This window comes from Malus sylvestris, chromosome 16 (assembly GCF_916048215.2).
Source record: "Malus sylvestris chromosome 16, drMalSylv7.2, whole genome shotgun sequence".
Classification (NCBI taxonomy): Eukaryota; Viridiplantae; Streptophyta; class Magnoliopsida; order Rosales; family Rosaceae; genus Malus; species Malus sylvestris.
Window position 1 is genome coordinate 12252340 of NC_062275.1, and position 11378 is coordinate 12263717.

The 11378-nt window shown below is 41.1% G+C and overlaps 2 protein-coding genes and 1 pseudogene across 4 annotated transcripts; 2 read left to right on the top strand and 1 right to left on the bottom strand.

Moving 5' to 3' along the window:
* Positions 1-1724: 1724 nt before the first annotated feature.
* LOC126607711 (uncharacterized) lies at positions 1725-4701 on the bottom strand. Of its 3 annotated transcripts, none has more exons than XM_050275422.1 (2): positions 4057-4701; positions 1725-3240 (listed from the first exon to the last, which is right to left on the bottom strand). In XM_050275422.1, exon 2 carries the CDS (start codon positions 2490-2492, stop codon positions 1818-1820), a length of 675 nt encoding a protein of 224 aa, XP_050131379.1. In that variant the 5' UTR covers positions 2493-3240; positions 4057-4701; the 3' UTR covers positions 1725-1817. The 3 variants fall into 3 exon arrangements, with proteins under 3 accessions (XP_050131379.1, XP_050131377.1, XP_050131378.1); XM_050275420.1 differs by having other exon boundaries at positions 1725-3458; XM_050275421.1 differs by having other exon boundaries at positions 3459-4701.
* A 3000-nt stretch (positions 4702-7701) lies between these two features.
* LOC126607713 (major strawberry allergen Fra a 1-3-like) lies at positions 7702-8578 on the top strand. Its single transcript, XM_050275424.1, has 2 exons — positions 7702-7979; positions 8108-8578. The coding sequence occupies exons 1-2, from the start codon at positions 7796-7798 to the stop codon at positions 8401-8403; spliced, it is 480 nt and encodes a 159-aa protein (XP_050131381.1). The 5' UTR covers positions 7702-7795; the 3' UTR covers positions 8404-8578.
* A 1813-nt stretch (positions 8579-10391) lies between these two features.
* On the top strand, positions 10392-11378 carry LOC126607714 (major strawberry allergen Fra a 1-3-like; annotated as a pseudogene).

Sequence of the window (11378 nt, forward strand, 5' to 3'; positions counted from 1 at the left end):
TTGCTGATGTTCTTACTAAGTTGTGTCTAGTAGTGTGTTTTCCAACTCGCTTGACAAGTTGGGCATGCGTGACATCTTTGCACCAACTTGAGGGAGTGGTTGTAGCTTTGAAGAAGATGAAGCATAAAAAAAGCAATAGGCCCAGACAATATACCAATCGAAGTGTGGAAACTTTTGGGAGAGACAGGTATAACATGGCTCACTGACCTTTTCAATAGGATTTTGAAAACGAAGAAGATGCCAGATGAGTGGCGAACGAGCACTTTGGTGCCTATCTACAAGAATAAGGGCGACGTACAAAATTGCATGAACTATAGGGGTATTAAGCTAATGAGTCATACAATGAAGCTCTGGGAGAGAGTCATTGAGCATAGATTGAGGCAAGAGACACGGGTTTCGGACAACCAATTCGGGTTCATGCCAGGGCGCTCAACCATGGAGGCAATCTATCTCTTACGAAGATTGATGGAAAGATATAGAGATGGGAAAAAGGATTTACACATGGTCTTTATAGATTTGGAAAAAGCGTATGATAGGGTCCCAAGAGACATTCTTTGGAGGATTTTAGAGAAGAAAGGAGTACGAGTAGCATATATCCAAGCTATAAAGGATATGTATGAAGGAGCAAAGACTGCCGTAAGAACTCATGAAGGACAAACCGAAAGCTTTCCCATAACTGTAGGATTACATCAAGGCTCATCCTTAAGTCCTTACCTTTTTGCGTTGGTAATGGATGAGTTAACAGGACATATTCAAGATGATATTCCTTGGTGTATGCTTTTTGCAGACGATATAGTGTTGATAGATGAAACTCAGGAAGGGGTAAATGCAAAGCTTAACCTTTGGAGAGAAGTGTTGGAATCTAAAGGTCTTCGCCTAAGCCGATCAAAGACAGAATATATGGAGTGCAAGTTCAGTGCAAATGGAGGCCAAAACGAGTTAGGGGTGAAGATCGGAGATCAAGAAATACCAAAGAGCGACCGTTTTCGTTACCTAGGATCTATCTTGCAAAAGAACGGAGAATTAGATGGAGATCTCAACCATAGAATACAAGCTGGATGGATGAAGTGGAAGAGTGCATCCGGCGTGTTGTGTGACCGCCGTATGCCACTGAAGCTCAAGGGAAAATTTTATAGGACGGCAATAAGGCCGGCGATGCTGTATGGCACAGAATGTTGGGCGGTGAAACATCAACACGTACACAAAATGGGTGTAGCGGAGATGAGGATGCTTCGTTGGATGTGTGGGCACACGAGAAAGGATAAGATTAGGAATGAGGATATCCGGGGTAAAGTAGGAGTAGCCGAAATTGAAGGAAAGATGAGAGAAAATCGGTTACGGTGGTTTGGACATGTGCAAAGAAGGCCTACTGACGCTCCGATTAGAAGATGCGACTATGGGACAGAGGTTCAGGGCCGAAGGGGTAGAGGAAGACCTAAGAAAACTTTGGAAGAGACTCTAAGAAAAGACTTAGAGTACTTGGATCTAACGAAGGACATGACACAGGATCGAGCACAATGGCGTTCTAAGATTCATATAGCCGATCCCACTCAGTGACTTGGATTTTCCAAGTCTCCAACCGAGAAGTTTTCCTCACTCGGGAAATTAAGGGAACACTACCCCAACCTACATGCTCCACTCAGAAAGCTTCAACATACAAGCTTCAACAAAAGAAAATTCAAAGAACTTAGCGAAGAAGGCTTTGGTGTATTTAACACAATACGTTGAAATGAAGGAAAGCTTATTTATTGATATCCCCGATAAGCTACAAATATGTACATATGCATGAGTCAAAATAAACACACAAGAGGGAGCCTTCACAAAGGTTGCTTAGGAGAAGTCTCAGCAGTCGGTAGAGCCCCAGAAAGAGAAGGCACCGGAGGGGGATCATTTGGAGCCTCAGTACTGGACAGAACCCTAGAAGGAGGAGGCATCAGAGGTTGATCATTCGGAGCTTCATTATGCGGTACAGCCCCAGAAGACGAAGGCAATAAATGCCTTTGGAACAAACCCACAAATCTCTGATGATCAAGTAAAACCTGACCATCAGTTTCCTTCATCTGGTCAAGCTTCCTCTTCATGTTTGTAGCATAGTCATGTGCGAGCCGGTGCAACTGTTTATTCTCATGCTTGAGCCCCCTAATCTCCTGTTTGAGACTCATCACTTCAGCCGCCAATGACTCAACTTGGCGGGTTCGAGCAAATAGGCGTTGGGCCATATTAGACACAGAACCTGCACACTGAACACTGAGAGCCAGCGAATCCTTAACAGCTAACTCATCAGACCGTTTGGAAAGTAGTCTGTTATCTTTGGGAGTGAGAAGGTTCCTGGCCACCACCGCAGCGGTCATATCATTCTTCATCACGGAATCCCCAACGGTAAGAGGACCAGTAAGGGAGACGAAGGATGGGCGCCATATGTTGTCTGGAGAAGGCGGGGCTGCCTCTTCAACAAGGTTCAAGTCAAAACGACGGTCAGAGGGGCCAGACATTTTCAAAGGTGTTGAAGAGAGAAGAGGTCGGACAAATCAAGATCTTCGAAGTGCAAGAATGAAGCTTCTACTGGTGGAGATTCAAGTGTGCTTTGGAACTTAATGCCAGCCCCTATAAAAATCTGCACTCGACGGAGCTTCAGAAATCGAAGAGGCGCCTGCTCAGAAATCGAAGAGGCGTTTGCTTTCTCAAAAGTTGGGCTGCTTAGAGATCACGAGGGTTGATCTCAGAAATCGAAGAGGCGTTTGCTTTCTCAAAAGTTGGGCTGCTCAAAGACCACGAAGGCCGATCTCAGAAATCGAAGAGGCGCTCGCTTTCTCAAAAGCTGGGCTCCCCAGAGACCACGAGGGCCGATCTCAGAAATCGAAGAGGCACCTACTTTTCCAGCCTTGTCAGCACCTGTCACACGCACACTCAGCTTTGCGGAAATTATGGGCATTCTGTCGAAGACTTCTGGGGAAGTAGAAAACACATGAATCTTACTGTTCAATCACCCACTTCCCACACGCAACAATAGCTCACGGGTACCACAGATAACTTTGCCAAAGTTCTCTGCCAAAGTTGAGCACGTGAAGCTTGCAGCTCCCACTACATCGCTCTGACCAAGAAGGGTAAAAGAATAGCAAAGAAACAACACTAACAAAGTTTAGACCCATAAATTTTGAAGGTCTAGCTACCATATTATTACCCACAAGGGTAAAGGAACAGTACCACTGCTGGATAATTGGAAAGTCCATGTGTGTCAACCTCTGTGCTTCGTGGCAAGGTAGACTAGCAAACATGCCCAACCTTTACTCACATTCGAGAAAACACTCCCAATAAGATTGCTTGCTCCAAAATCGAAGAGGCACCGTCCTCCAAATCTCGAGAGCCAGACTCCCAACATGACTACTTTCTTAAAAATCGAAGAGAGGGTAAAGGAACAGTACCATTGCTGGATAATTGGAAAGTCCCTGTGTGTCAACCTCTGTGCTTCGTGGCAAGGTAGACTAGCAAACATGCCCAACCTTTACTCACATTCGAGAAAACACTCCCAACAAGATTGCTTGCTCCAAAATCGAAGAGGCACCGCCCTCCGAATCTCGAGAGCCAGACTCCCAACATGATTACTTTCTCAAAAATCGAAGAGACACTGCTTCCCGAATCTTCGAGAGCCAGACCCCCAGCATGATTGCTTTCTCAAAAATCGATGAGGCATCGTTCTCCGAATCAATCGAAGAGGCGCTCGCTTTCTCAAAAGCTGGGCTGCTCAGAGACCACGAGGGCCGATCTCAGAAATCGAAGAGGCACCTACTTTTCTAGCCTTGTCAGCACCTGTCACACGCAACAATAGCTCATGGGTACCACAGATAACTTTGCCAAAGTTCTCTGCCAAAGTTGAGCACGTGAAGCTTGCAGCTCCCACTACATCGCTCTGACCAAGAAAGGTAAAAGAATAGCAAAGAAACAGCACTAACAAAGTTTAGACACATAAATTTTGAAGGTCTAGCTACCATATTATTACCCATAAGGGTAAAGGAACAGTACCACTGCTGGATAATTGGAAAGTCCATGTGTGTCAACCTCTGTGCTTCGTGGCAAGGTAGACTAGCAAACATGCCCAACCTTTACTCACATTCGAGAAAACACTCCCAATAAGATTGCTTGCTCCAAAATCGAAGAGGCACCGTCCTCCGAATCTCGAGAGCCAGACTCCCAACATGACTACTTTCTCAAAAGCGAAGAGAGGGTAAAGGAACAGTACCATTGCTGGATAATTGGAAAGTCCCTGTGTGTCAACCTTTGTGCTTCGTGGCAAGGTAGACTAGCAAACATGCCCAACCTTTACTCACATTCGAGACAACACTCCCAACAGGATTGCTTGCTCCAAAATCGAAGAGGCACCGCCCTCTGAATCTCAAGAGCCAGACTCCCAACATGATTACTTCCTCAAAAATCGAAGAGACACTGCTCTCCGAATTTCGAGAGCCAGACCCCCAGCATGATTGCTTTCTCAAAAATCGAAGAGGCATCGTTTTCCGAATCTCGAGAGCCAGATACCACAGACCACTTTTTCAAAGTGCTCTGACAGAGTTAAAACATGTGAAACTGGCAGCTCCCACTACCGTGCTATGACCAAGCAGGGTAAAGGAATAGCATTACTACTTGTTGTTAGGGAGACTCCTATATATGTCGACCTCCATCCCCAACGGACAGGCAGACCTGCAAAAATGCTCAACCCTTCATCATATCTGAGAGGGCACTCCCAACGAAGCCTTTCGAAATATTCAGCTTTCTTTCCCCCCGATAATACCTCTGCAAACAAGCTATACTAGAGCAAGAATATCTCATATCATCAGGGTTAAAAGCAAGAGTATCCCATATCATGCTTTTTCCCTGTCTTTTCCTTTGGCCTTGTTTTTACCTGCAAGACAAGGAGAAAGAGAGCAATCAGTCAGCACTTGGAATCAAGCTTCCAGCCAGGAACTGACTGCCTGGAACCCCTTACCTGATTACTTACCTGGCATTGCTCTCGAGTACTCATCTTCAACATGTTATGTTTCCAGGGAAGATTCCGCATCTGCTTGAGGAACAGATAAGGCAAGTGCGAAGGATACAAGGAAGCATGTGGAGACAAGCGTAACAGCACACGTGCCGATACATCCATTACTCTGTCAAAAGCAAAAGTATCCCATATCAGCAGGGTGGAACGTACTCTAGATTTGATGGACTTGTTTTGACCCTCAAATTCTTCAGTCGGCCTTATACTCTGGAGGAAACCAGAAAACCCTCCAGCTCAGTTCAAGAATAAGCCTGTGGAAAGTTACTTCTTCAAAAGCAAAAGTATCTCATATCATCTCTTCTCATTTTTCTTCTCTTTATCCTTCATGCTGCTGCAAGATGGGGAGAAGGTGAACAATCAATCGGAGCTCTGATTGCTTACCTTGTCTGTCACCTCTTTCAGCAGACCCCCTAGCTCGGCGACTTGGGGGACTCCTACTACATGGTTTGTATCGCGCTTGACCAAGCCTGAAACTACAAGTAAGCTTCAAGTGAAATTGATACATTACCTTGTGCATCTCCACCAGTTAAAGATACCACCCCTGGATGGAGGAAGAGTACTTCCAGAGAAGATGCCACATCTACCTATGAGACAGATAAGGCAAGTTAAGACGACACCACACTCCGATACTTAGAAGTTTCGTGATTACGAGATCATTCTCCCACAATATTTCCTAATGTCATTTGTACTAAATCATTCACTTGTACTCACTAAAGGAGAGCTTGAACCTATGTACTTGTGTAAACCCTTCACAATTAATGAGAACTCTTCTATTCCGTGGACGTAGCCAATCTGGGTGAACCACGTACATCTTGTGTTTGCTTTCCTATCTCTATCCATTTATATACTTATCCACACTAATGACCGGAGCAATCTAGCGAAGATCACAAAAAGCGACCGTTTTCGCTACCTAGGATCTATCTTGCAAGAGAACGGAGAATTAGATGGAGATCTCAACCATAGAATACGAGCTGGATGGATGAAGTGTAAGAGTGCATCCGGCGTGTTGTGTGACCGTCGTAGGCCACTGAAGCTCAAGAGAAAATTTTATAGGACGGCAATAAGGCCAGGGATGTTTTATGGCACAGAATGTTGGGCGGTGAAGCATCAACACGTACACAAAATGGGTGTAGCGGAGATGAGGATGCTTCGTGGGATGTGTGGGCACACGAGAAAGGATAAGATTGGGAATGAGGATATCCGAGGTAAAGTAGGAGTAGCCGAAATTGTAGGAAAGATGAGAGAAAATCGGCTCCGGTGATTTGGACATGTGCAAAGAAGGCCGACTGACGCTCCGGTTCGAAGATGTGACTACGGGACAGAGGTTCAGGGCCGAAGGGGTAGAGGAAGACCTAGGAAAACTTTGGAAGAGACTCTAAGAAAAGATTTAGAGTACTTGGATCTAACGGAGGACATGACACAAAACCGAGCGCAATGGCGTTCTAGGATTCATATAGCCGACCCCACTTAGTGGGAAAAGGCTTTGTTGTTGTTGTTGTTGTTGTCATATATATTTTTGGTATTTAACATGTTTAGTTTGATAGGACCTTCTTTCACCATCACCCAACGACCTGTCCCCGCCCCGACCCAAATCCGCTCTGAGCGGCTGTAGGAGGAAAACCCACCCAAAGCGACCGAATTGGCCTGGTACACCAGCAAAGACACCCGCCTAGAGAAAGTTAAGGGCATCTGTGAGGGCCACAAAGAACCGCCACGATCTCTCGTGCAGTATTGGGCTACGAAAAACCTAGCAGACATCACCTCCTTCTCGGCTTCGTCTCTTTCATCGAAGTTTTTAGTTCATCTCCCGCAACCTTTTTGCGTCCTTCGTTTGCATCCCATCATCATCTCCAATCTCTCTCATAGATAGCTATTATCCCCAAATCAATTGATAGTTGAAACCCTAAAATCCTAAATTGGCCCCAAATTCCTGTTGGGATTCTCAGACGAGTTCTATTTGCAGGAATCATCCAGAGTTCAAACATGGTATGATCCATTATTTTTGTTTACTGGAATTTGGGATTGGTTGTGCTTCAACTCCATGGCGAAGATGTAGAGAGTTTGTAGGGACGAGAAAGCTACGGAGATTTCTTAGATGAAGTGTGATTGAAGGGGCGGGGTGGGTGATGGCCGGTGGGGATTCTCAGGAAGACGAATGGGATCTGAGGATTTTTGTTATTTATTTTTTTTAACTTTTCTTTAAATAATTATTTTAATTTTTTAAATTTTTTATTAAGTGTTTAGCCACGTGACATAAATGTGGATGGAAAATATAACGAATATATTATATTGAAATAAAATAATACTTTATGTATGAAAGTGAAATGTTCTAAAGATATTGTAAGAAATTGAAATCGACCTCAAACTTAAGATGGTAAAGTGTAATTTACCCATAAAATATTAATAGATGCAGTAGAAATAAGTTGATTTTTTTTTTTTCTAATCAAGTTCTAGAATTTTATTGGTGGCTTTCTTTGACTAATATATTTATGCATTGATTTTTTTTATTTTATGCCATGCAATTGAAAATTAGTATTTCAGTTTCCTTTCACATGGACAGCATCCATTGAAAACTTCAAATTTTGTCCCAACTCCTTTAGATATAGGGGGTTAATTTTACACACGTACCCTCCCTCCCAAATCTATAAATACCACCCTCTGGAGAGAACATTTTGTCACATCAACGTTGATCATCCTCTTTGCTTCCTCATTTCATTCTTAATTTCCTTGATTCTTTCTAAGCTCTTAAAAATCATCATCATGGGTGTCCTCACATATGAAACTGAATACGCCTCCGTCATCCCCCCAGCTAGGTTGTACAATGCTCTTGTTCTTGATGCTGACAACCTCATCCCCAAGATTGCTCCACAAGCAGTCAAAACTGTTGAAATTCTCGAGGGAGATGGCGGTGTTGGAACCATCAAGAAAGTTAGCTTTGGCGAAGGTTTGTTTAGTTTCAACTATTTTCTCCATTAACTTGCTAATTTTACCTATTTAATATATATACACACACATATATCTCGACAATACTAGCTAGTATCTTAATTTCTATTTCATTTTTCTATTTGACAGGGAGTGAATATAGTTATGTGAAGCACAAGGTTGAGGGAATTGATAAAGATAACTTTGTGTACAGCTACAGTTTGATTGAAGGAGATGTCATTTCTGACAAAATTGAGAAGATCTCTTATGAGATTAAGTTGGTAGCATCTGGCAGTGGTTCCATCATTAAAAACATCAGTCATTACCACACCAAGGGAGATGTTGAGATTAAGGAAGAACATGTCAAGGCTGGCAAAGAAAGGGCCCATGGTTTGTTCAAGCTTATTGAGAACCACCTTGTGGCCAATCCTGATGCCTACAACTAAAACCATCGCTCTGGCAACAATCTTGTGCCTTGCTTTCTCTATTTATTCAGCTGTGTGGTTCAATTTACTATCGTACCAAAACAATTCTTTGACTTGCACTTTGGATATGATTAAAGAATAATGTTGTATTTGATTTTTAATCTGAATAATAAAACATGTACTAGTTATATGTAAATTATTTGATGACACATTTAACTTGGAGTAATATTTTTCCCTTGCAATATCATGAATTTCACATTCAATCTGCTATGGGGTAAACTCAATTACACATAGAAAGGAAAAGAAAAGTTATACGACTAAAATTAGACCAATTAACTCAAAAGTCAACTGTTTGGGTTGTTGGGATGCAAGGTTCTTATGACAAAAGAATAAAAGACCACCAAATTCCTTGGGAAAAAAAAAAAAAAAAAAAAACCCTCAAATTAACAAATGAGCAAATGTGGTCTCTTATATGTATGAGTGTGTAAACTTGACTTCAACTTGTTCAGAACAAGAAGTTTGGTCAAATGACTAAGAATAGAAAAGATAAAAAGTCTAAGTTTGGATAACATGACTAAACTTAAATATTAATGTCGAGAAATTTTGAATTTTTCTCTTCCCTTCTTTACCATTATTATAAGTCTAACAAATTAAAAATAAGCAAGTGGTTCTTTAACACAGTGGTGGAAAGAAGTTGAACCCTTGCAAAACGACGTGGGCTCAAACATTTTTTGTGACTAATCTAACAAACTCTATCATTTGATAAAATAAAAAAACAAATTAATAATAAAAACCTAATTAAAATGGGCCCGCCCACCTATCTCTCTCTGCCACCTTTTAATTTGTGCTATTGCCATTTTACACTAATAAAAATAATTAATGGGTCGCACGGCTTTACCAAAAATAATTGGACAAAAAATCTATAACTGCTCGAAAATTGATCATTAATAGATCAAAGGGTATTTTGTGATAAAACATATAATAAAAATCAATAAAAATTAAAAAAAGAAATTAACTTCCAAAGAAAAGAAAACGTGCAACTAGAGTCCAAATTGAAGAAGTTTTGTGAAATGAGAGATAATATTCAAACCTATGATATAAAAAAATCCACTTTCTATAAACGTGGATTCAAATCCCTTCACATGTTTCGTTCCTCGAAATACTAGTATGGAAGCTCATAGCACGATCGATTATGACGAGAAACTGATGGGGTGTTTGTGAATGTAGGGAAGAGGAATTCTCAGAATTTGGTTTTGTGTGGGCGAAGTGTGGGCTTTGAGAGCAAGCCAAAACTAGCAGGTGATTTGATGGAATCGGAGAAGGAACTTCCCAAGTTGAAGTTATTTAATAAATCTAAACAGTATAAGTTGTAATATTATATTTATAATTATTTGTAATTCAGTTTGTATCGTGATCACTCCAAATTTTTTTTTTTTTTGAAAATAGAGTACGATATTCATTAATAATAGAGGAATACGTACAAACAAAGAAAATAGTGCATATAAAGGGTCTAGATAAAAACCTTGTCGAAGATTTCAACCCGGTCTAAGAAAAAAAAAATTTCAACCTTGTCGAAGATTTCAACTCGGTCTAAAAAAAAATTCATGGTTGTCTAATGTATCGAAAATATTAGCATTTTTCTCTTCTTTTTTGTCCGAGACTGAATAATACTGAGCATTTGGACCTCACATTTTTTTTCATTATCAGACTTTCGGACATAATTGGTGTGCTATTCAATATTCATTTGAAAATGACATATGCAATCCACATATTACTTGGCATTCAGAATAACTAGTTGAATTTTTATAAATAAATTATATTCTACTGGTGGCTGAATTTCTTTGACTAATAAATTGTTGTACGGAATTTGAAAATTATATGTTTCCCTTTTCACATGGACAACAAATATTGAAAAATTGGAAATTTGTCTGAACTCCTTTTGTTAGAGGGGCCACTTTCCACACATACCCTTTAGCTCTAATCTGTAAATACCGTCTCTGGTGCTCACATTTTGTCACACCAATGTCAATCTTCCTCTTTGCTAATTGCTTCCCCTCATTTCGTTCTTAATTTTTTGGATCATTTTTCTAAGCTCTTAGAAATCATCACCATGGGTGTCTTCACATACGAAACTGAATACGCCTCTATCATCCCCCCTGCTAGGTTGTACAATGCCCTTGTTCTTGATGTTGACAATCTCATTCCAAAGATTGCTCCACAAGCAATCAAAACTGCTGAAATTCTTGAGGGAGATGGAGGTGTTGGAAGATTAGCTTTGGTGAAGGAAGTGAATACAGCTTTGTGAAGCACAAGGTGGATGGGATAGACAAGGATAACTTTGTGTATAGCTACAGTTTAATTGAAGGAGATGCCATTTCTGAGACGATTAAGAAGATCTCTTATGAGATTAAGTTGGTGGCATCTGGCAATGGCTCCATCATAAAGAACATCAGCCACTACCACACCAAATGAGATGTTGAGATTAAGGAAGAGCATGTTAAAGCTGGCAAAGAAGGTTTGTTCAAACTTATTGAGAACTCCCTTGGTGCCAATCCTGGTGCATACAACTAAAATCGTCTATGATATTGCATGCTATTTATCGTCGGTGTGGATTTCAATTTTTGCTTTTTATTATCATATACCACTACTGGTCTTTGACATATACTTTGGAGTTGTGATCAATAACCATGTAATGTTGTATTTGATTTCAGTATTCAATGCATTAGTAGAAAAAACAGCTTGCGCGACGAACAATATTTTGTTGCGCCAGACGTACTTGAGCGACGAAAAATAAACTTCATCGTGCAAAATAGAGCGATGAATAGTTTCGTCGCGCAAGAACACTTCGCGCGACGAATAATCTCAAAAAATTGCACGACGAATAATCTCTGGCATCACATAAAGTGGGCAAGAAAATGTAGGGTGGCGCGAAAAACTTGCACGACGAAATGGAGAATTTGCACGACCTATAATTCGTCGCACAAGTTCCTGTTAGT